We start from the raw sequence: 27,290 nt of genomic DNA on the forward strand, positions 1-27,290 counted from the left end.
CAAGCTTCTAGTATTGTCTACGAAAAGAACATTCTGCCAATTTCTAGAGCAGTCTAATTTTAGAACATTCTTGAATGACCTCAGTGAAATTAACAATGTAAACAACATAGCTAATCCTATTGTTCTTTTCACTGCAGGCAGGCCTTATTGTCTACATTCCAGAAATAACAAAGATTACTCAGCTATCTAAATAGCATGCCTAACAGAGCTTAACTGAGACATTCTGGAATATTCTTAATCATTACACGGTATAAATATCCTTAAAGAGGAAATAACTAAATAAATGAGTGTAATTGCTCTTAATTCTTATATAAAAATGTGCAATCAAGCAATCGGTTTCGTCTGTGTATCTAAGATTAACAACCAATTTACTCCAATATTTCATGAATCACTTTTCCACTTTTTGCATGTTTTATATTGAATTATTTAACTGTTCATTTTGATACATGAGAAAAACGCTTGAACTGAAAAGTCAGAAAATAATGTAAAGAATATAATTTACAATATTGACATATACGGCATTATAAGCCTAATATGGTCTATACAATGGGATATCTATACGATATAAAATCAATCTTCTATCAATGAGAATGTACAGTTAGTATTTGTTATATCGAAACAAATTCTCTGAACATTGGCGTATATATACTGCCCCCCCCCCTCCCAGCCTTATTTCGTGATAAATTTTGACATGATATTAAAAAAATTCGCCCTTTTACCTTTCCTTTCTTTCAATTTTCTCTTGTTTGTAAATTTTTTTCATAAAACTCTTTCCTTTTTTTTGGGGGGGGGGGGATTCCATGGACCACAGGCGCCCTTTCCTTATCATTTGTGCCTCTTAGTGACATTGTGTTCAATCCTAGTCACGGGTAACCATGCTAATAATCGTCTGCTTGCTCTTCTCATTTGAAGATCTCTTCGATGACATGTGAATGATGGTGTATAGATAGGGATTAAGTGATGAGTTGATTGGTAAAACAAACACCACCAACCAGGCGTAGATATCTGGTGTAACATCAACCCCGACCGTCTGGACGAGAATACCAAGAATGATAATGGGCATCCAACAGCAAAAGTCGGTGCCGACGATCAAGAACATCTTCAAGGCCATCTTGATTTCGTTAGAAGCTTCTGCCCTGCGACCGACTTCGGCCTGATCCAGACGAATCTTGATGAAAATAATGATATAAGAGAAGAGGATACTGATGAAGCTAAAGAGGTTTACTCCAAGGAACAAGAAAATGGAGAACTGCCATGTCGAGACTGTGGATCCTGATGCAACATTGTAGATCACAGTGTTGTACTGGGCAGATGAACGCTGGTCAATTACAGTAGAGATGTCCGTTGATTTCCTGATGAATGGCAGACCAACGCAGACATCACTAAGACCATAGGCATCGGGTATTACATTGTTCAGCAGGACACCGATAAGACTTAGAGAAATTGCGACTATCCAGATGACAATAAGAGCAAGACGGGCAGATGTGGTACTAAGGCGGTGTTGGCTGAAGGGAAATACTATGGAAATGAAACGATCAGCTGTTATCAAGGTCAGGAGAAAGACCGATGCTTCGCTGCTAAGGACAGATAGGAATCCTGCAATCTGGCAAGTGACACTGGAGCGCCATTCATCAGCACGACCTTCCCAGAAATAGGATTCCCCAATGTAGATATCCATGACTGCAATGAGTACCATGTAGATTCCCATAAAGAAGTCAGACACAGCTAGGTTAGTGATGAACATGGACTGGATCTTACCAACCGTTGTCACTGAACGGCTTCTGATTCTCAAGGTGATGACAAAGATGTTACCGAAAAGGGCGCTCAAACCAAGGATCCATATGAAAACCTTGATGGTTGTGTTCTGAAGAAAGGTTTTTCGGCAGGTGAAGAGAGGGTGAGCAGGCTTCTGGACAACGCAAAGAACGTAAGTCGGTAACAGGCAGCATAAACGCTGATCATATACATATCTATAAAGCAAGGATAAAGAAAATTCATACATTACTTTCAAAACTTTTTTTAATTAAACAACAAAAGTTATCGAACTGACAGTTCTTTATTCATCAGTGACTTCGTGGAGGAAATCTGTTTGTATATTTTTCCCATCTTGCCCATTAACTTTTCAAGTCCATTAACCGGATTGATTGGTATATTGAAACCACTTCTTAGAGGCTGCACGTGAAATCAGAAGTGAGAAGAGACAACTGCACTAGACTAATCATGTTAAATCGGTTAAGACTTTTAAACAATTTAAAAGAGTATTGAAACAACACTTAAAAAATGTCCCCACTCTGTAATGTTAAATATTCTTTCTAATTTCATGTGTATCATGTAGTCTGATATATAACTTTTTAGTTATGATTTATTTTATCAACTTGTTTTACATTGTTTCATCATCTATTGTTTTTGCGTGAAAGTTTGATGTCAAACTTATTTGTACTTTTTCATATCCTAGGTTTTACGATTCATGAGTCTTGTATTAGTTACGATGCATTTAGCGCTACTTAAAAACTGATTATAGTATAATTTTCATATGTAACCTTGAAGTACTGATCGTTTACTCAACCTGTTTTACAATTATTTTAATCATATTTTGCGTAAATGGTTTTTCATGGCAAACATATTTGTTTTTGTCTTTTTATATATTAAGTTTTACAATTCTTCGTGTAAATTTAGTTGTCTAGACTTAATTGATGTAGTTTGTAGATTTTTATAGGTGTTTTTTCATAGATGTACATTGTTGTCAATTACTGATGTAAGGACCCCATTGGAAATAAGCCATCTCGGCTTTCATGGGCAATCCTGTCAAGGTATACACTACTGTTCATATTTTCATGTACTTTTTCATAGTTACCTGACAAATAAAATCAATCAATCAATCAAGCAGTTCTAGAGTTATACTGAACCGACGAGTATTTTGTTTTGAACAGCTGAGTGTCGAATATGAGAGTCCCATGTACCGTAATAGTGGATTGATAAAATTGTCACCTTTAAATACATGTGAATCAGATGGACAATCATGCAGGCATAGGTCAACAGTGGCAGCGAAACCGTTTTTAAAGTGGGGGGGGGGGGCTGATCATGCAAAAAATCACAATCCTGTGGTGATTTTTACGTTTTTGTACACGGTTTTGGAAAAAAAGTGGGGGGGGGGTTACGCCCACTAGCACCCCCCCCCCCCCCCCGCTTCCGCGGCCCCTGGTCAATATTGCTTCGACTCAACCACTGATGTAATCATTAATATACAACATATTTTTAAAAGGTACTTACAAAGCCGTCAAGGAATCCAGTCCATCAAATATGCCGGGGTAAAGAAGGTATGGTTCCGGACTCAGCGATGAAATTACTCTAACATAATAGAGGAAAAACAGGGGCAAAAGCAGAAGAAACGTTTAGAGAGGACAATCCAACCGTATCATCATTGTTGTTGTTGTTGTCGCCTACAAACAAATTCGCCATGAAGAAGCGTTTAGACGCTTGGTCTTTATTTTTCTGGTGATTGAGGACTGTACCACCGCGATTAAAATTCATTTTAGATTTATGTTTATTCCATTTTCACCAGAAAAAAATATGAAGTGATATATATGCAATGACAATGTGTATCATAAAGAAATTATGAATTGAGATGCTTTGTATATAATCTACATATTAGTTTATCCGTAAAGAAAACAAAATTTCAGAGCATTTTTTTTGTCAAACATCAATATCTATGGAAATGGAGGATACACTTAATAGCAAATGCATGTTATTGCGTTATCTCTCAAAGATTAAATTGTTAGGTTTTTCTGTTGCAACTATGTAAATTAGCCCCCTTTATCAAGATTCGTCGTTTGTTGTATACAAAGATTAATAAAAGTAACATCTTGATGATCACAATTGTGGTTTAAAAGACGTAAATAAATCACACAGACTGAATAACTCGGTCAAAACTCACAAATCAGTCACAGTAGATAGATTGTGGAAGGCTCCCGGTTCAATGTATCTTAATTGATTGTTGTTAAAATTTCTGTTTAAAACAATAAAATGCCATATGAGAGAGGGAGTAAGCTTACAATGAAAATTTGACGATTTAATTATTCAGAGTGAAACATTTTCTTTCTTTTTTTCTAAAGAGAAAACACAGTAAAGAGGAAATATTTGTATCTGGAGAGGAGTGAGAGATGGAAAGGAATTAGTTTTTATTTCAATTTAAATCTTTAATTCCAAATCATTTACATTAAAAATTGCATATAAAAACAATAACAGTAGCATGAATATAGAACATGAACATCAAAATACATCTAGAGCACGAGAAGAAAGAAAATAATTTAAACTAAAACAGCATAAAAAATGGAAAAGGTGGGCAAGATTAAAACCAGGACTGAGGCTTCTATGTTTTATCCCCACCTTAATTGTGATTCTCTATAGAAATCATTTTTACTGTGATCATGAATACTTGTATATTAAACATAACTTTACACAATTAATATTCACATAGAGGCTTAAAACAAAAGAGGGGGAAGACAGAAGAGGGGGTAGGGGAAATCAGATATTAAATGAAGTGACATTAGAAATTATAATCAAGAAAATCAAAAAATTTTAAGAATCAAATTATTATTCATTGTAATCTATGTAAAAAAATATTTTAGGCTATTTATTCGAAGACATTTATATCAAGTCATTTCGCGCAATAAATACAAGTATAATTTTTTTTAACAATACTCGCGCAAAATAACAAATTATCTGATAAATTTCCCTTAACTACAAATCATCATGTTAAAGCTTGTAATTAAAACGATTTTCTATACATTTATGTAATTATCATTATATCCGACGAAATTTTTGAATATCCGAAGAAGAACATTTTTTCACTCATCTTACGTTTTTTATGCATTGTTTTATGTATGTTATCATGGTTATTGCCTCTTAGCAATGTTACTTACATCCTCTGTAGGTTTCGTAAGCCAGTAAACATTGAAGCATTAATTGAAGTCATAAGGTTTCCATGCAGTAGGCTTTAGTGTAACCGTGATGACGTCATGGATTACGTATCATGTAGACAAATTTAAACATAAAAAGAATAAGATTGTTAAGCAGACAATATACATAAACTAGAGGAGCAGAAGAGGAAGTTTGGAAAGAAATAATCGGGATACATATTTTGAATGGTATGCGCTTTAAAGCCTAAATAAACAACAGAAACAAACGACAAGTTTACAGCTATGAAAAAATGTAAATCAAGTTTAAGTGTTTGCCTCTCCCCCCAAATTATGGCACAATTAAAGCTAGGGGAAGAAAAAGAACAACAACATAAACAACAACAAAGACGGGGTTTAAGAAAGGGAGAGAGAGAGAAAGACAGAGAGGGGGCGGAGAGGGTCGCATTAAACAAGGAGAATAAGTAATATACCATGAAATAGATCACTTCAATTTTCTTACTCAATACAGACTTAAAAAAAACATTTTATCCCCATCATACAATCTCCTATATGAATACTATTCTTACAAAAAATCTTAATGATTAATGATATATGCATATTTTATCATACTTATGCTTATTATGTATGTTTTAAGTTTAAATTTATTAATGTATATGTATTTAATATGTAAGCCTATACTTTTTTATGGAAGCAACTTTGTAAGGGTCATTCAATCTTAATTATCTTTCCCCGAGAGAATGTTAAATTTATACTTGTCTGAATAAAATATTTTTTAATTTCAATTTAAAAAAGCAATTTACCCTTTCAAATTTAATAGTGTGAACAATAATGTATTTTTCTATCAAATACCTATCTGATATTGCTTGTCAAATAAAAGCAATTTTTTATCAATTATATTGAAAACTTTTTTAAAAAGACAATGTTCAAAGAATTTGTTTACATTTTTGTATCAGTTTTAATCCCGTGTTGGCTTTATTACATCTCAAATAAGAATTATATTGGTATGGTGGGGGTGCAATAATGGTCAGATTCACCCTATTGTACTCTTCAACCTACAACTTCAAAGCTCGCGTGAGAAATCGATTAAACATCTCAATGAAGACATGAGACATTTTGATCAACAAAATAATGAATATTGAAATATTTTTATTTCAGCACGTGTTTGGAAGGGAAATTTTGTTATTTGGATTTGTCATTTGTCCTTGCAGCACGAACGAAATCGAAGATATTTCAAAACAAATTTTAGATCTTCAATCAATTTTGATCCGCGATACTCCTTTCTTCAGTATGGTAGACTAAAAATAACATAAGGGATAAACTATGGGGTAATTTTCATTTAAAGAAACACCACATCTTAGGAGAGTGAAATCGATTTATCAGGATGGTATATAGCTACATGACAATCAGATTAATCAAATTAATCTGATTGATCAAATTAATCAAATGGATTTTATTCGAAATGTAGTTGATAGGGGAAAATGCGGTGTACGATAGAATTGGATTATGAAATATTTGAGGATAATGGGGAAAATATATGTCCCTGAGAATCACAAGAGAGTAAATGGCATCAAATTTTCTTTTATCCAAGGCCCGGCGTGTGATATGGTTTCAAAAGTGCAATTTATTAATAATCTCATTATCTTAAAACACATCTTATATTAGGAAGTTTTAGGATAGATGCAAGATCCATCTGCTCGTAAAAGAAATGTAAGTGAAGAAATAAATGAAATGATTGAAATTACAAACGAATAATGTTTGTGGCAAATGAAAATAATTCGCCATAACAACAAAATATGAATATGGAGATGAGGAAAAAAAAAATTTTAAAAACATAGAAGAAGAACAAAATTAAAGAAGTGAATGAAGAAGGAGGAGGAGATGATGATGATGATGGTGGTGGTGGTGATGATGATGATGATAATGATGGTGATGATGATGATGGTGGTGATGATGATCATGATGATGATGATAAAAGAGAAGAGGTGAAGAAAGGTGAAGAAGAAGGTGATGAAGGAGAAGAGAAGAACAAGAAGACGAAGAATGTTATAACAAACTTATGACATGGGAAGGACGAAGATAACACTGAGACTTATGATATAAATAAGAAGATAATTTAGTTGCTGCTGATGATGATGAATACTTACAATCGTTCGAGTGTTTGACCAACATCTTTGAAGGCACCAGCCCTGACATGAGATATTGTATTGTTTTCCAAGTCTCTACATAGAAAAGGAATGTTTTTTTTATATACTTCATTGTAGACAGTTTGTAATAACCTTGCTCTCTGCTAGATGCCTTTTATGGATTCCTACATTTATGTCCATCAAATATACAATCAAACGTAATTATAATTATATTTTTTTAGAAAAATCAAGAAAACAATATTCTCGAATATACTTTTTCTCCGTGAATTTTTGTTTGTATTGCGAGCAATAAATAATAACCTTCATCATTAAATCACAACAAATACAAAGGTAAGTAATACTAGTTATGATTATTTGTGTAAGATAATACGCGTGTGTAAGGTTCAGGGTGTGAATGTGCGTATTAGGTCATGTGTGTGAGTGTGTGTGTGTGTTGGTAGTATCTATAATTAACATACCACACTTTATGAACCACCTTAAAAAGCCAAACTTAAATGCAACATAAATTAATTCAGATTAAAAACCAGCAAAAATATCGATGAATTAAAGTATTACAATCAACTGATTAAGGTATCGTTCTTACATAGACTTAATACGGACGAGGCCTTTGAAACAACCCTCACTGAATTCATGAATCGCGTTTGATTCCAAGTACCTATGAACGAAAGAAAAGTTTAGAATATAAATGAGAAAATTAATTCAACAGACAAATGGACAATTGCTGTACGCACTCATGTACATTCACTCTTAATCACACTAAATGGAGCGAGTACATTTTTAAAACGTGAGGCGAATATTGACAAAATGAAAGTAAAGACTGTTTGTACTATACCACAGCTACAATTGCCACTATACTGACACTTAACTATACTACTATGGCTATACTCGCAATACGGTTATGCCTCTTGAACTTCGACTCTTAAATTTTTCTTCTTTGGAAATGTTTGAGAAGGGAAAATGTACTTACAAATAATTCAAATAAGAAAGACCTTTAAAAGTCCAGGCCTCAATGAAAGTTATTTTGTTGTGCGCCAGGATTCTGTAAAGATCCAAATAAACAATTAATTTCATACATTATGATCACCAACATTTGTCGTATGATTAAAGGACATATACTAGTAACTGTTACTTTTCAAATGTAATGACTTTGACATTATTCAGAATAAAGTGATATTTTGGGTCAATAAAACAAAATTGTAAAAAGTATTTAAGTTATGAAACCAAGAAATGAATCCAAGTAACCTACATAAACCTTCTTTTTTTCTTGTCAAAGTTTTCCTGAAACAAGATAACCATAATTTTCGAGCGAAACGCTTTTTAGTTTAGCTTGTCAAATCTAAACCAGCCCCCCGCCCCCCTGTAAAAAAATCATAATGATAATTCCCAAACGCCCTGGAGAGAGATGGAGAGGGGGGGGGGGGAGGGAGGGGAGAGGAGAGGAGAAAAGAGTGCGACAAGAGTATGATTAGTATAATTAATAAAATTAATCTCATGTCTGAGTATGATTAGGAGGGAGGGGCGCCAATAAGGTGTATAGCTAGAAACAGAATAGTGCGTGATGAAGGATGATGATGGAGCACTCACAGTTTCTTGAGTCTGACTAAGCCATCGAAAACTCCAGGGGTTAGATGTGTTAATCCACAATGTGTCATATCACTGATTGGAATGAAACATTACATTGATATAAAAGAAATACATTATTATGTATTCAATTTTGCCTTCCACCAGGCTTAAATTATTGTGTAGAATATCATTTTATTCTTACATGTGATTTATGACTCATCAATATTAGCAATTAATAATAATGATAATAATAATAATAGGCATTTATATAGCGCCATCTATCTAGAAATATTCTATTCCGAGGCGCGTTTTGCATGATTGCATGTTTATCATGAAGTATCATTGACATTTCCGTTAATATAATTTGAAATATAAAAAAGAATCATTAATGAATCGAAATCTTAATAATTCTATTGGAAATCTATAATACGAAGGACATTGTGATGTAGGCATTTTATTTACACTTGCAGTGATTGTAATACAATTCCATTCCTGGTTCTAACTATATTAGAATGAACTGGCATAAGGACAAGACTGTGGGTCCTATATACATGGACGAAGTTGGACAAACCAAATCAATAAATATTCAAGAATGCACTGCTGCCTGCAGAGAGTCTGTGCCAATATAAAGTGCGTTTCAGAAAAAAAGGTAATCCAAATCCAAAGGGCTGATATTTGAAGCATATTTAATTTTGTGACATTATTGTGCATGAATGTAAAAGAGAAACTCATCAGCTTTCCATTGATACCTTATTTGTGCTATTTGCGCTATGCATGACCAAATTGATTGATGTTGAAGACAAAAGATGCAGAGACCACTTTTTCCAAGTTTTTGAAAACTTGATAAAAAGGCAGATGCTGATGTAAATACTTTCTTCGATGCCTGAGCTGGAATATTTTGATTGGACCTTTTTTTCTTCCAAAGGAGTGTTAATAGGTGAATGTACTTGCACACCATTAACGAGGAGTTCGTACTACAATTCGACCAACATTTTGAGAGACAGTTGCGAGGAGTGTACAGGCATCTTTGGTAGATTCGGGATGGCACTCCTGCCCATCGTTCCAGCATCATTTCGTGATAGACACAGAGAACTCTTTAGACATTGCGTTGTTGCCCTCAACCATGGCATTGAAAGGCCACCAAGAGCGCCTGACCGCACGTCCAGTGATTATTTCCTTTAGGGACACTTAAAAATAAGGTTTTTGCAACTCCAAGATTTTGATGACTTGCAGGGCCGAATTTCTGATGTGGTGGATACTTTGCACAATAATCCGGCATTGCCACTGGTGAGACGAGCTGTCCAAAATATCCTTCCACGCTTCTGGCTATGCTTTCAAAGGAGAGGAGATATGTTGAAGGTTTGGGTCAATAAGACCCGGTCCATGATAAGACTTTAAATTTTCAATCATCATTTCAGAGAAATGCCTCCAGTAACACTTCATTCCAAGAATTACTTTGGAAAACATATTCTATCAAGTGCACGTTTTACCCTCTTTACCAAAACTTGGAAAAAGTGGTCTCTGCACCTGTTGTCTTCAACAGCGATTGATTTGGTCATGCGTAGCACAAATGGTACAAATACGATATCAATGGAAAGCTGACGAGTTTCTCATTTATATCCATGCAGAATAATGTCACAAAATTAAATATGATCCGAAAATCAGCCCTCTAGATTTGGATTACCCTTTTTTCTGAAACGCACTGTAGTATAGTGATAAATTAAGGTAAGAACAGGTAACTTACAGCAAGCTAAGATTAGGAAGATCGACAAATGTTCCAACTTCCAACGTTTCATGATAAATTTCCCGAAGGTTGCTACAATTGAAACAAACAAAATAATAACTCAATTTATCTTCTAAAACCCATTACAACTTCTATAATGATGGATATACAGTGCGTATCAAAAAAAGTTTACACTTTGAAAAAGCCATGGGATTTAAAACATATACAATATGTGGGTAATTTTTCACATATAATTTTGGGTTCGGGTCTCATCTATCCAATGAAAGTAAAAATTTTGAGAGAATGTTACACTTGAGTGAGCACTGTCCAATTTTGTAAAGCTCGCACAAATCTGTTTGCGCAGAAATGCTGTTTTCACGCTGTGTCAAGGAGAAAGGGCGAAATCAAACTTACCCTGCGAAACATTTCCCTTGCAGTTTTAGTCATTTGAAATAATATGAATACATTAAAGCATTTTGTAACAAATTTGCCACCCAAACTGAAATTCTAACACTTAGTAAGCACAACCTCTACCCTTTTTGTGCCAGCTGGATTTGATGACATAACTGAATCTGAACAAAGTTTATATCAGAAATCTCCAGCATTTTTCACAAAGTTTTTATCATTTAAAGTAGGTTTACATTTCATTTTTCATTTAATAATTGTTTCTCCACACTTTTCCCAAGCTTGACAATAAGTAAACAAACGAAGATAAAGTCTAAGCCATTCCATGTAAATTACAGCTCATTGTAAAAAAAATATCGTCACGATGGCCTCCGTGTGTGGGGAAAGTGGGGTGGGGCGCTATGCACTCTTTGAAGTTTTTTGGAGCAAGGAAACAGTTAAAAAAGGGTAAAACATATCTTAAAATCAATTTTACTAGCTAAATTCCACGCATTCTTCATGATTAAGGTCTACTTTTATTCACATAATTATGTCAAACTTCTGCGCAAATTATTTTTCACTAACTTTTCAAAAGTTAGTGGTGCTCACTCGAGCGGAAATATTTTTTGACAGTTATATCGTCATTTGCTTAAATGGATCTGTACCAATGTTAAAATGTGGAAAAATACTCAGGATATTACAAATGATTATTTTACAGGATTTTTTCTAGGTGTAAACTTTTTTTTGATACGCACTGTATAGGAAACAATCAGTAACTGAGAAGAAAGAAATGTACACGCTGGATAAAGTAACAAGTGGAATGCCTCTGGCCGTCTCACCTGCATCACACAGTTCAATATAGCAGCAGTGCTGACTTTGAAAACTACTCTAACTCGCACAAGATGTTCAGTGATACATGGTTACTCTTATGTCCACTTTTTATGAACTAGACCAATAAACTTACAGAGATATGATGGTTATTCAACAAAAAACACCCAACATGGCCAAAGTTCACTGACCTTACATGACCTTTGACCTTGGTCATGTGACCTGAAATGCGCACAGGATGTTCAGTGATAATTGATTACTCTAATGTCCAAGTTTAACGAACTAGACCAATAAACTTTCAAAGTTATGATGGTAATTCAACAGATACCCCCAATTCGGCCAAAGTTCATTGACCCTAAATGACCTTTGACCTTAATCATGAGACCTGAAACTTGCACAAAATGTTCAGTGATGCTTGATTACTATTATGTCCAAGTTTCATGAACTAGGTCCATATATTTTCTAGGTTATGATGACATTTCAAAAACTTAACCTCAGGTTATGATTTGATGTTGACGCCGCCGTCGCCGCCGGCGCCTATAGTCTCACTCTGCTTTGCAGGTGAGACAAAAATGAGCAAGTTGAGAATTGTAGCTCACAAATACTCACAGAATAGTTGCAAGTTTAGCGGTGATGTTACCGTAGTCTGTTCTCCAGGCACTTGAAGCATTAACCCAGAAAGGTAACCAGTCTGATGGTCCACAGTCGTGTCTCGGTTCATACTTGATATGATATGGTGAGTGACCACACGTGTATCCGGTGGGACATTGAAGGGAACCTCGTATCATAAAAATATGAATGGTTTTAGTTTTCAAACAACAATATTAGGCAGCTATTACAATTACTATTTGTTTTCGAATTATTCATAATCGGGAATCACACGTTAACACACACAAATTTGCTTACCCACACATAGGCCTCATACACCTGCTCATGTATTAACGCGCACCTACCCGCAACCTCACATAAATCACGTACTTATCCCTAAAAAAAAGAACCTAAAATTTGAGAGGTATAGAGATAGACCAACGGAAAAACACACGCACACACACACCCTCTACAGACACCCACACACCCGCACACAGCGCACCTCTCCTCTCCCTAAAAACTGAATTGCGCACGCCGCTCACACACGAACTCTCTATTTAAAACACACACACACTCTCTCTCTCTCACACACACACACACCCACCCACACACACACGAATACACAAGTCGGGAGTATATTATACATATAACCGATGGAACATCGCAACTTATATTAACATAACTTGATTAATGACATTAGGTATCACCACTTTTGGGAACTGAGGAAAAGAAATGAAGTCTCGTATTTCCTTACAATTGTGTTCATCATCTCCTAGAGGACAATCAGACCAACCATCACACAGGAACTCCATCAGGAGACAGATATCACTCCCTTTACACTGGTAGCCATTCAATGGACAACCTGCATAAAGTGGTCATAGCAAAACGTCAATATACATGAATTACACGATAATAATAATAATAACATTTTCTTATATAGCGCGTATCACTATATTCTTATAGTGAAAGCTATCTACACTGCTAGAAAAAAAACCCAGAAGATTTTACAGAAAAAACAGAGTTTACAGTAAAGAAATAACCAAATCATTCTGTAAATTGTTACAACAAAAAAGATATTCTACAATTTTACAGAACATGTCTATTTTAAAAAGGGTGAAACAGTTTTATTACGATCAATTTGTAAGGTTACGTACACCGAATACAAATTTTCTGTAATTTCACACAAATACATGTAAGATTACACAGTGCAGTAAGATTATAGGTGTTCTCAAGACTCTGCGACATGAATTTCTTATTTTATAATAACAATTTTTTTAACAGTGTACAATAATGTACAATGACTTATCAAAGCTCAGATCATGTGACCAAATAAGGCTAGGGCATTGTGACATTAACCTGTAATCAAGATGACAGCGGGTTTTGTAAAGTTATAGTGGTGTGAGTTATATATTTTGGATCGTGACGTCAGATGATGATGTCTCTATGTAAATAGTTCTTTCCGACAGATATACACCCAAGTAAAATGAATAAAAATATCTCTATGTCTTTATCATCATGTTCACCATCACCGCCAACGGCTTCACCGCCACCATCGTCACCACCACCACCACCACCAACATCATCACCAACACCACTATCCCACCAATACTATTATCATCGTCGCAATCGTCATCATCATCACCATCAAAATTAAAATAAACATCTGCACCATTACCGCAATTACCATGATCATCATTTATATTATACATGGTTATCTTCCTCTGATATTCTAATAGAAAATGATTCATTACTGAATCAGATGCAACAAAGTAACATGTAATCGAATTCCTAAATAATGAACGAGATGCAATTACAGCATAATTATATTCTTTATTATTAAAACCAAAATTACATGCAGACTTTGAAATTTTCGATGGATTTGCCGCCAACGTCCGAAAGGGTCGAACAAAGCCCCTGACTACTTTCACATCCCCCAATAATCTTCCTTACTTTTAGCATTGTTCTGTGATTCGTTTTAAGAAGTCCTCTTTTGTTCGAGGCAACTGCCTTAATTTAATATGTCATTTTGATTTTTGTTTGTATAAATATGTTAACTGAAATTGTGAGGGCTTTGGGCCATGTAGGAAAAGCGCGTTATAAACTTCGCTTTTCACATCTCTAATCATCATTGTAAAGATGATTGCTCTTGTAATCATGACTGTGGTGACTGTGATTAGCGTTCGTGATTCTAATAATGTTCTAATTTGGTATCACACGTGCTAAATATTCGTCATTAACCTTATTTTTCACTGGAATCATCTTTCAAATTGCGATTTTTTTTATCGGGTAAAGGGCGGATAGACATACACAATGAAAACAGGAAATAACAACAAATGAAAAATTGCACCGACTTATCAGATGTTTGCACAATTTCTATTAACTTATACTCACTTCCACAGCCGACTTCGTCTGAAACATCATGACAGTCAACCTTCCCATCACACCTTGCGATGATGTCGACGAATTGCATTCCAGATGAGCAAGCGAATTCCGTGTCCTCAGCTATCTTTTCACATGACATGTTATTACCATCTGCAAAAATATGAATTATAAAATTACAACTTTAATGTTGAAAAGCACGCGTCTAAGCAGTGATATCGACCTCTGTTTAAATCATAATAATCCCACCTTCAAATATGTTGCTAAAAAGGGCAAGACATTGAGGTTCCAAAGAAAATTAAGAAATTTACATTATATACACAACAATAAAGTAAGTCCCCTAAATCAAATTGCTGTAACTTTTGAACCGAATTAGTTTGAGATATGATATTTCATAGGTAGTTTTCTGGACTAATTAAGCAACTTCTGATGAAAAATTAGATCGATCGGTTGAGTCATGCATGAGTAATTAAAGATTGAATTAAAAATGACCACTTATAAAAGTCACAAGAGTCGTTTATTAGTTTGTTCAAATACGAAGTTGGGCAAAAGTTTTTTTTCATGTGAATTTTATGGTATCATGCTGTTTTACTATCCATCATTCAACCACTTCAGACCAGATTTTGATATCGTTTGTTGATGGTTGAGTGAGCACAATGTATTGCAGGGGCTACGGAAGCGGGGGGGGGGGGGTTGGGCTTCAGCCCCAAGTTTTTTCCAAAAGCAGGTACAAAAATGTAAAAATTACCATACGATTTTGATTTTATTGTATGATCAGCCCCCCCTCACTTTTGGCTCAGTCTCTCCCCCCCCCCCTCCCACTTTGAAAACCGTTCCGCGGCCCCTGAATTTTGACGTATCCTCATAGGGGTTTATGGTAGTATCCCCTACAACTTGTTAGATCATGTTAAAATTTGAAAATGTTGGTGGCTCCTCCGATTATAGACCCCTCCCCCATTTTCAAATTCTGGATCCACCACTGATTTGTCCATACATTCAACTGATCCTGAGAACTTGTTAGGGAAAGAATACATTTATGCAGTATAAAGAGTATTCATTCCTAATTTTCGTTTGTGCTCGCTCAACCATGAAAATGTTTCAAAGTGTGTGGTGATAGAAATGATGGATGATAAAAACAACACCAATTAAAGTAACACTTGAAACAGAAGTTGCCCCCTATAATCATTTTATTATCCTTTAAAATGCGTCTGTGACGTTGAAAATACCAATTTTCTCACTTTGATGCGTGCCCACTCATCCATAAATAAACAAATCGATTTCAGTTTTGCACAGAATTTTGCCCATAGGTTGATAAACATTACTGCCAACGACATTTTCAAGACACCCTTGAAAAAAAGTTCCACCATATGAAATAAGGGGTTACTTATTCGTAAACATATGCACCCATAATGTACACAAGTCCATGAGAGAGGAAGTCAAAATTGAAATGAGGGTTTGTTTCATGGACGATTTTTGTTACTTCTGCCAACAGTTATTTCATGAAACTTCGCACATGGCTTCAGAGTAACACTATCCAAAAGGTGCGCACACCAAAATAACCATTCGATACGGCACAGAGTGGGGCCAAGGCCTTGAACTTTCTTCTCATTTGCATAATTTTCGAGTATTGTGTGCTCACTGATGCATTAAACATCGGGATTTTCACAAAAATCAAATCAAATGAACTATGCAAGGAGGTTTGTGACAGATATCCATAGTTACAAATTGCATTTTTTCCAATAACGTAAAAAAGAGCTAATCACATTCCACATGTTCATTCAAGCGTGAATGTTTAATTAAACGCCTTTGAATCATTGAAGCATGTTAATTGGTCATGAACACAACGAAAAATTTGAGAAAACATCATTTTCAGTTACCAAAATGAAACAATACTTGCCTATGATATTTGAAAATCATATTTGTTTTTCAATAAATGTTCATTGAACCGTTAAACGATGAATACTGTTGAAGAAACTCTTCCCCAAAATAACTGTCATCACATCATTTGTATTGATACAAACGTGTAAAATATCAAATTATAGCAAATTTGGACTTTTGTTTATTCAACCGTGAAATTTAACCAAAAAAGTTTTATCGTCTTTTAGAAAGTACCTTTTATAAGCCTTCTGACTATTTTTCATGATGAGAATGTGGAGTAAGTTCCAATAAAATGGAATCAAAGCCATGATATTTGGCTTGTGACTTTTGAAAAGTTACATTTTTGCTTTCTGACGGTGCTCACTGAAGCATGACGTAAAATACGTCCATAACAATTACTCAGAGGGTAGCTTATAAAATTACCTACACGCTCATGTAAAAATATATTAAAAACTCACATTGGTTTGGAAAGTATTGATGTTTGTTTAAGGGGGGACTTACTTTTTTTGTTGTGCATATTTCCACACGTTATGCAACAGTCATCATCATAATATTTTAGAACGAAAGACTATCAAAATAAATGACTTCCTAAATGAATATGAAACTATTTCAAATTGTATGATATCTCAGTCAACTTAAATAACTGAGTGGAGGAGCCATGACGTAGTTAATATTATTTTATAGACCACGCCGAGAAAAAGTTGAATTCAATAGACTAGTTCGTAGTTACCTCATGGACAATTTTGGTCAAATGAGCTTTCATTTCTTTCATTATGACGTGAGGCAGATTTCAAAGCAAGATATTACGTAATCTTGCCATACATAGCAGGATGAAGAAATTGAATAGACCAGGTGACTAAAATAGCACACCAATGTACAATTTATGAAGGTATTTGTTGCATTCCTACTTTGAATGCATATTATTAAACGTTTGAACAATAGTCATCAAACACATTTGTATATGTTAAGATACAACCCCGAACCCCTTCCCCGGATGGTTCATTTTGGTATAATTCATACATTATACTTACCGCGTATTGGCATGAGTCGGAAATCAAACGCAAAACCATTATCTTCCACACGGTCATCGCTACAGAATTCGATCACTACCGATCCAGAAGGTAAAATCAATGACGTCACATTAGCACTGACCAATAGAAATTCAATACCATCATGTGGGAGAGCAAGTGGGATATGTATCAATGTGAGAGTGTCCCATACACGTTCAATCGAGAGAACATTGACGACTATATGGACCTATAACAGAAATATAAAAAAGAGGAGGGGTATAAGGTTATATTCATTTTAAGAGAAAGGAAACTATATAAACACAATATATTAATGATGCTTTATCACATATCAGTGTCTTTACTTTATTCTATGGTTTATGGCACCTTCCTATTCAGTAATTATTTAGTTTAATATTTTTACGATTACAATCTTACTCCTATCACAGAGGGTATGTTACTCTTACTTTGATCTCTGAAATATATCTTAAATAGTAGTAGCGGGAATAGAAGTAAAAGAGTAGAGTGGCATGATAGTAGTAGTAGTAGTAGTAGTAGTAGTAGTAGTAGTAGTAGTAGTAGTAGTAGTAGTAGTAGTAGTAGTAGTAGAAGCAGAAGTAACAATAGAAGAATAGTAGCTGTAGAATTCGTAATAGTAATAGTAGTAGTAGTAGTAGTAGTAGTAGTAGTAGTGGTAGTAGTAGTAGTAGTAGTAGTAGTAGTAGTAGTAGTAGTAGTAGTAGTAGTAGTAGTAGTAGTAGTAGTAGTAGTAGTAGTAGTAGTAGTGGTAGTAGTAGTAGTAGTAGTAGATGAATGAGTAGTAGTAGTAGTAAAAGTATAGTAGTAGTAGAAGTAGTAATAGTAGTGGTAGCGGTAGCAATAGTAATAATAGTAGTGGTAGTAGTAATAATAGTAGTGGTAGTAGTAGTAGTAGTAGTAGGAGGAGGAGGAGGAGGAGGAGGAGAATAATAGAAGGATAAGTAATTGAAGTAGCAACATCAGTCACAAGTAAAAAGTATAATGTATTCTCGTGCAATACAGTGGGTGATTTCATTTCTGGTGTTGGTGTTGAAGCACAAGTTAGATTATGTTTCCAAGCACCAAAACCTATTCTGAGTTTATACAATGATTTAGATCACAAATTGACAGCTCAATGCCCAGTGACTAACTTTTCAAGACTGCTATCTTCATTTTATGTTTGGCGTTATACTCGTACTAATCAAATGAAATCTACCAATCAAATGAAATCTTACCAATCAAATGAAATCTACCAATCAAATGAAATCTTACCAATCAAATGAAATCTAATTATTTCAACAGATATTTTGCAAATTTGGGCAAAAATCTTGCTCAAGTCATCCCGACTCCCACACAGATTTCATGTCTTTTTTAGGAAACAACAATATTCATTCAATGTTTTTTAAACCAACCAATATAAATGAAATACGAAGGATCCGCTCCTCCTTGAAATCAACGTTTTCCTGTGGCTCTGATGATATTATCCCATCTACTGTGAAAAAATGTATTTATCAATGTGTCCATCCACTGTGCCATATATATAATATGTCTCTTGAATATGGTGAAGTTCCTAATGCATTTAAAATAGCTAAAATTGTTCCAATTTTCAAAAAGGGTGATCGTAAAGACATTGTTAACTATAGACCAATTTCTGTTTTACCCATCTTCTCAAAGATACTAGAAAAAATTGTTTTTGAACGTTTGTACAGCTTTTTGAATCATAACAATATATTAATCTCACAACAATTTGGTTTTCGTAAAAGATATTCAACGTACATGCCAATATTTCACATGTATGATCGTATAATGCAAGAAGTAGATAAGGGTAATCTCACCATTGGTATATATTTGGATCTCTCGAAAGCATTTGACACCGTTGACCATGACATACTTCTTAAACAAATGAAACATTATGGGATAAGAGGTCTCGCTCTTGATTGGTTTGACAATTATTTATCGAATCGCATGCAGTATGTTGTGGTCAACGGTGTCAAGTCAACTTTCAGTCATGTATCACACGGCGTTCCGCAAGGGTCCGTCCTCGGCCCCTTGCTTTTCCTTCTGTATATCAATGACCTCGTTAATTGTTCCTCAATTCTTAATTTCATACTCTTTGCTGATGATACCAGTATTACTCTTTCTCAAAAAATATTATTCCTCTCATTAAGACCATAAATATTGAACTTCGTAAAGTCGTTGTCTGGCTTCAATGCAATAAACTGTCACTGAACCTTGAAAAAACTAAATTTGTACTATTTAAAACACAAACTAAAAAAATTGGTAATGACATTCCTCCAGTTATTATGGATGGCAAGATTATTTCCCAGGTATCAAATATAAATTTTTTAGGTATCAAGATCAATGAATTTCTATCCTGGAAACCTTATATTGATGAATTATGCACTCGTTTATCAAAAAGTACTGGTGTCCTCCGCAAACTCAATTTTATTTTACCCAGACATGTCTTAATTTCACTTTATAATACTTTGGTTTTACCACATCTCACTTATTGCTGTATGCTATGGGGGAATGGATTCAAAACACATTTACATAGATTATTTCTTATTCAAAAAAGGTTAATCAGAACAGTTTGTAATGCTCATTTCAATAGTCACACAAACAAGTTATTTCTTGATTGTAAAATATTGAAAATTTCTGACTTGGTTCTTATGTATACTTATATATTTATGTACAATTACCATTCAAATCTCTTGCCAAATATTTTTAATAATCTCTTTAACACAAATGCCTCTTTCCATTCATACTTTACGCGTCATTCAGCAGATCTTCACCAATATCTTCCAAAACCAAAATTACCCAAAACTCTCTACGTTGTAGAGGAATTAAGCTGTGGAATGATTTAAATAATGATATTAAACAAAGTAAAACCCTAAATAAGTTTAAAAAACTCTTGAAAGTTGAATTTTTTGCTCAGTATAAAAACTCCTCCCAATAGCTCACTGTAGGTCACTATGATTTAAAATTATTACTCCTAGTTTTTCTTGTTTGTTTATTTCCCCTATGTTAGCCCATTGTTTCTTTCTTTCTTTTTTTTAAATTGTATTTCAATGTTTTTTGTTTTTCACTCTTTATGTATGCATTATATTAATTGTATTTGATTGTAACATGGTGGTGCCCCACCCACAAGTTGTTTTAATGAAAACTTCTAGGGGCTCCCAATCCCATGTTTTTACCTACTTTGTACATGTACCTGTATTTTTATGATTGATTGATTGAAATAAATTACGAATTGAATTGAATGGAAAAAACATTGACCTAACACAGAATACAATAAGCTCAACACTAGCTAAACTTGAAATCACCCAGAATAAAGACAATTGGATATCAACTGACCTCCAAATTCACAGGAAAATACAATGACAGGCGGCAAAGATTCGTGAACTTTATGAAGGGATAATGAATAAAAGGGGAAGGAGAAAGAAAATATATTTTATTATTCTGTAACAAACCTTGTAAAATTTAGGTACATCCACAGTCCATTCCTTGTGTGTTAGAGAGGGATAATGATCGGGAAAGCCGGGTGAAACTATGGTCGTCATATACTCACTACTGCAGTCACAACGCCCTGATTCTAATATCAGTATAGAACAGAATGACATGCATATTATTAGAAGTATTGAAAACTAAATAAGGTACACAGAGAATGTAATATACGCGATTTAAGGAATTAAGAAAAAAGTATCGACTTTGTGTGATTTTGATCGAGGTGTTTATGACTCGGTACTCCAAAATGAAAAGTAGGTCGGCTTTTAGTCATGTTCTAGTTTGCAATATTCTTTTTGTACCTGGTAAAAATGTACTCAAAATTGTGAAAATATGGTTGGCTTCGAATAAAAATTAAACAATAGAGTGACGGGCTTAAACAACCTGCTTAAGATTCTAAACAGCGTTTATACAGTGTATTATAAAGTCTATCAGTACTTGCCCGTGAGAATGTGCGTTTGGGTGTGTGTGTGTGTGAGAAAATAAACAGAGAGAGAGCGTGATAGATTGACAGAGCAAGAAAGAGAGAGAGAGTGACAGGTTAATATCGAGACGAGTTAATCAATAGCTTTAAGATGTTATAAGCATGGTATACCACGCTATAAGCATAGTAAGATTGATGATTTTTTTTTCTTAATACAACCGAAATGGAAGAGAAGTTTTAGGGGGAATTAGAGGAATTATACGCTCAATTAATTCAAAGTGATACCAAAGTATGACAACAATATAAAATGAAAAGAACGTACAAACTATAGTTGTCACATGAAGCATCTCATTCATCATCAATATCCATTTACTCTCCGTCGCTTATTACTGTGGTTAATTTGGTGATGGTGATTTTTTTACCTGATTGCTAAGAAAGCATGAATGCTTTTAAGCAAGCAACCAGAGGACCGACGGCTTAAGGTCCCCTCCGAAGGACCTGGTACTGAGTATTAATGCCTTACCAAAGGGCACTAGCGCACCAAGTGGGAATCGAACCCGGGTTACCGGAATACGAATCCCCCGCTCTACCGACTGAGCTATCGCGCCTTATATTTAAAGGCAATAACTTGTCAGAACTATTATCAAGCCAGAGTATAATGAGTGTTGCCTATACATTTAGATGCTGCAATGGTCGAAAGTCGCTTTTATTTAAGACAAAGATTATTCTCTAGTTGCGCGTGTAATGCACTACCACGAATAAAATATCATAATATGAGTATAGTATTTGTGACGTATTCCAACGTTAGAACGATTTTCATAAAATATCATAAGAATTTAGAAAAGTATAAAACGTGGATAAAGGGCCTCCTCCTTTTTCCCTTTCCGGTTCATTATTGTGTATTGCTCGACTTATACAAAAGCACTTAAATCTAACCTTCCATTTACCATATCCACTGCATCTTATGCAATCAATTGTAAAGTGCAAACCGTATGAAAAAAGATATAAAGAAATGGTTCAAATGAACATTTCAAAGTTACCTTAAAAATCCAACAACATACGTTTAGCAGCAACGATGCAATCGATTTTTAAATCATTCATTTTAGACCAGAGTTTTTCAACTGAAATGAATTGTAACTGGAGAAACCATACCATCCAATTTTAATTGAAAAGTGATATTAATTTCCTATATTTCTTCATATTCGCCTTTGAAATCATGTCGTTTTAAAAAGTTCTTTGTTGTTATTTAATTCATTATTGATGTATATCAAACTGGATTCTAAAATTACTTAAGAATATGGGTTAATAGAATTCATCGTTAAGTTTGCAGCTCATTCATTATTGATTCATTATTATTCAATCAAAATTGATATGAATACAGACATTTTGATTATTTCTTTAGATCAGCATGCGAGAGAGGAAAGAGAGTGCCTACTGATAGAATTTAGATGCCCATTTTCTTCCTTTTTTTCTTCTTTTATTGCTTTCATATTTTTTTAACGGAAAGTGCTACTGGAATGGGAGTGCCCTTTGATTGATCATTTTGGGGAATAGTGTTTAGTGACTATGCTTTCTAAGGTACAGGAAAAATCCTTTTACGGAAAAGTATTAAAAATGGTGGGGGATCGTATGTTCATTTAGCTGGATTTTGCTCGGGAAGAAATACAAAATGAAAGATCCAGTGGCGGAAGCAGAATTTACAAAAAATTAAAATGGACGAAAAAAACATGACTTCTTTCTTTATAATTTAGGTGGTCAATGCCACCTCTGAAAAATCTCCATCGTCAAATAGCTCACCTTTTTTGCTGGGAGAGTTTTTGTAAATATAAAGCAAATATGTGTTTTTCAATATTTTGATACGCTGCAAGGTCAGATAACAGTAACTGCTAATACCAGAATATGCATTTGTGAAAGATGAGATTATAAAACTGATATGAATTTGCAAATTGAAGATAAAAATATTTTAAAATGAAATATTTGTGCTATTCTTAATTTGCGTATTTATAACTTAGCTTAAAAAGAACACACACACCAGCACCGATATCCGCAAGTTTTGAACCAATGCTGGTAAACAAGAGTTGTTAGCCGTTTAAAATAAAGGGGTAAGATCTACCTAACTCTTGTAGGGATACATTTAACAAGTTTACCTAATCAACACCCTCTCTCCTGTTTTCGGTCGAAACTCACATTATGTTTGTATAAAAAGTTTATTTAGACTATCAATATAACATACATACAGTGGCCAAAAAAAAAAAAAAAAACGGGAAAAGGAGAAAAAGAGGGCGAAAGAAAGAAAAACGTGGTGGAGGAAGAAATTATTTTATATCATACTATATTATATGTTATATAATAGTATGTATATATAATATTATATTACATAAGGGTTTTCTTTATATCACGAAATATAGCTTGCTTAGGGCCTATGTGTTCATCGCTCCTTGTGCTCTCATGGTCAGTTTAATGAGATGAATAATCCTATTCAGTGGCGGATCCAGAGGGGGGCGCCCCGGGCGCGCCCCCCCCCCCTATTTTCGCCGGATTTTTTTTTTATTTTTATTTTTTTTGGATGGTTATATTTACTGGATTGGTACAATGTAGTCAATTTCAAGGGCTAGATCTAGTCAAAACTATATTTTAACTTACGCTCATGGCCTTTGTGTTCGCACAAATGCACCTCTGTCATACTGTATTGCAATATGTAAATTCCGGAATTCCAGGGCGCGCAAGTCGATTGGTTGGAAAGTTGCACCACTTGTAATCGGGAGTTGCAGTGCAGTGACCAGTGTGAAGATGTTGGATTGGATATCATTTTTTCCCGAAATTTTGTGTTTTTTGTAACATGCGTTTATCCGTCTTTATGGCAAATACATGTAAATTGTAAGTAACAGATCGCGAGAGAAAGTGTCAACGATGCGAATGATAATGTCTATCCCCGAGATTATTCTTCACTCAAAGATGAAGCCCTATTTCGGGCGCCACGTGCGCAGCATTATCATTCTGCCTTGGTCATGTACGTTTTCACTGAAATGTATAGGTCAGACATATTTGTATTTAATGTAAACTAACTTTTACACTTTCTGGTAGATTCAGAGGCATATTATCCAGGGCGCCCCAACTAAGTTCGCCGAAGCAATCATTCCAACGAATTATCAAGGAGCAAAATTGTATATTCTCAATCACCAGTCGACCCCACTCCGCGTTTGCTGTGTATAGGCAGCTATATGTTAGCGTAAGGAGCGAAGATTTTATGTGACGGGGGGGGGGGGGTGGGGGTTGGGGGGAGAATGAAAATACTTTCGTGCTGGGGAAAAACGTCCCGAGGACACATTGTGTATTGTTAAAAAGTAGAAATTGTGACATTAACCCCCCCCCCTTACCCCATTTTTAATGTTTGATAATCTATAGGTTTGCTGATTACAATATATCTTTTAAAAAAAATTGCCAGCAAAATCGAAAACGTAAACAATAAAAATGATGAGAATCCCCTTAAGAAGCATTATATTACTTTGAGGTTGTGCAGAATGACTGGATTATTGAAGATGATTTGAAAATAATACGAGGGAAAAGGTTGATTACCAGAAGATGATGTCGTTTTTTTTCTGTAGTTTGTAACAATTTACTGTGCATTTTGGGGAAAAAAGAACCAAATTTTATGCATGTTGCCATACGACTAAACAATTCTCGTTTGAAACACACAATGTAAATACACAAATGACAATAAACAGAATGGATTATTCGGAACTTATCGATTACAAGTCTCAGTTTCGTATCATTTAAATTTGACGTTTCAATCACACGATGCAAGCAAGTGAAGAGCCTTTGCCAAGGTATGTTTTGAATGACCGCTTATACGGTGTGTGACTGGAAACCAGCTCCTAAATGAGTCAGTATGTGTCTTTTATTCATGAAGTTACAGTGATTTAAGTGTGCATTTTTCTTCTAAAGGTGCTCTCAAAATACGACTTTTGGACATGATTTTTTGAAAAAGTCCTTGCCGTGGGAGGGGGGTATCCCCCTCCCACACCCTCCCCCCGCTCGCTCGCGCCGCTCCCTCGTCGCTGGCGCCCCCCTATTTCAAAATCCTGGATCCGCCCCTGCTATTCAAGGGAATTAAATGGAACTAAAACATCCCGTTTTCAATATCCTCGCTCTTCGAGTGTTTATTACTTAATGTAGTAATATATGATTTTTCATCACTTTAAAATGTGATTGCCCCATTTTAAGGTCTGAAAAACTTTTCCAATTCGTGCTTATGTTGGCATTAGTGTATTAGTGAGATATGTCTGCTCTTCATGAATTCCTTAAAAGCAGTCCTGAACATATCCCTTTTTCTTGTCTGAATATCAACAATTCTTAACTCGTGCTTCGCGCTCGCACCGTTAGGTTAATGAAATACGTATAGTCTGAATGAATTCCTAAAAAACAAGCCTTAGAACGCCCCTCTTCAGATCTGAATTATAAAAAAATCAACTCGCGCTTCGCGCTCGCAATGTTTGATTGGTGAGATACGTATCATGTTCATGATTACAAAAACTACAAAAAGTACTTTATGAGTTAAGGTGAAATTCTAAAACAACTGCATAGCCAGGATTTCATTTTGGAGGGGCGGTAAATGCACGCGAAGTGTGCCAACACTCAACATTGCTTACATAGCGGGGAGAGAATGGAGAGGGGGAGGGGGGTTCTCCCTTTCCGCGTGAAGCGCGAATCTTTCGACGTTTCATGAATTAAGATGAAAAGGAGCCGTCTCTCTTGTCTCTATAGTACCTATATCAGCTCCAATTCAGTTGATCTTATTGTGATTTTGAACTTTGTTTTCACAAGTGATTGTGAACGCACAAAAAAGGGATAAAAATGGAGGAAATCAAAATAATTACACCACGCGAAGCGCGGAACCTGAACCCTAATCATTTTTTTTAAAGAAAAGGGTATTCTCTAAGTTATATAAAATGCTTCAGATTTTATTACAAACAATTTAGCGACAGTGCATATCTTTAACTTGCAAAACAGAGAAGATGGGCATATACTGCGAGGAAAATATTCCTCCCCGCGCGGAGCAATGGAACACTGAAATTTCAAAGGGCGGACGTTTCATCAAATGCAGATATATCTAATACCCCATCTGCTCTTATTCAATTGATTTTATAAGATTATTGAACCGCATCACAAGGAAAATAGAGAGCAAAATATAAAAATTTGTATGCTTTATTGAAATTGTATGAAAAAATGTGGTGTATAATAATAATAATAATAATAATAATATAGGGTATTTATATTGCGCACATATCCACCTTGTTAGGTGCTCAAGGCGCTCCTATATTCGACTAATTTTCTTCGACTCTTCCTGAAGCACTTCACTTTGAACGATAAAAAACTGAAGTGTCATTCAAACTTTCAAACTGAGGGCGCAAAATAAGACGGTAGATTTATGTGCGGGGAAACGACATAAAGTTTCAAAGAATCTAATATTGTCCTTGTTTTATTTAATAAGACACGAATTTTACATCTTCCTCTTTTTAATTGAGGAAACTGTTTGCCCCCGCCAAAAAAATCATGGTTGCTTAGTAATGAGCTGACAAGCGGGGGTAACGGCGGAAATTTATTTTTTTTAAAGAAAGATTTTACCCGCCCGGGGCCGGCACGATCAGAAGCGCGGAAGTGCTGCGTGATCAATTTGAAAAAAAAAGATAACTTCATATGCTTCGGCCAAAACTTAGGCCTCACACAAGTCCTATATCTGAGGTAGAAAAAACAGGATTAGAGAAAGGGTGAGGGGAAAAAAGAGAACTTCAATATTGTCATTTAACCGCGCAAAGCGCAGAAGCAAGATTTACACATAAAAATTTAGAGCGAGGGTGAAGTAGTTTCGTTAAAGTACTACTTCTTTTGAGAAAAAAAGTTAAAGAATAAAAAGAAAAACCCACAAAGATA

The 27,290-nt window shown here is 34.9% G+C and overlaps 1 protein-coding gene across 1 annotated transcript; it reads right to left on the reverse strand.

Annotated features, from left to right (window-relative positions):
• Positions 1–773: 773 nt before the first annotated feature.
• On the reverse strand, positions 774–21,025 carry LOC121405622 (G-protein coupled receptor GRL101-like). The gene is made up of 14 exons (XM_041596544.1): positions 20,902–21,025; positions 17,438–17,663; positions 14,541–14,681; positions 12,904–13,011; positions 12,171–12,339; positions 10,371–10,442; positions 8,648–8,719; positions 8,031–8,102; positions 7,647–7,718; positions 7,064–7,138; positions 4,923–4,994; positions 3,935–4,006; positions 3,271–3,348; positions 774–1,970 (listed from the first exon to the last, which is right to left on the reverse strand). The coding sequence occupies exons 1-14, from the start codon at positions 20,989–20,991 to the stop codon at positions 860–862; spliced, it is 2,430 nt and encodes an 809-aa protein (XP_041452478.1). The 5' UTR covers positions 20,992–21,025; the 3' UTR covers positions 774–859.
• Between the last annotated feature and the right edge of the window lie 6,265 nt (positions 21,026–27,290).

The sequence above is a fragment of the Lytechinus variegatus genome, chromosome 1 (assembly GCF_018143015.1).
Source record: "Lytechinus variegatus isolate NC3 chromosome 1, Lvar_3.0, whole genome shotgun sequence".
In the NCBI taxonomy this organism is placed as follows: domain Eukaryota; kingdom Metazoa; phylum Echinodermata; class Echinoidea; order Temnopleuroida; family Toxopneustidae; genus Lytechinus; species Lytechinus variegatus.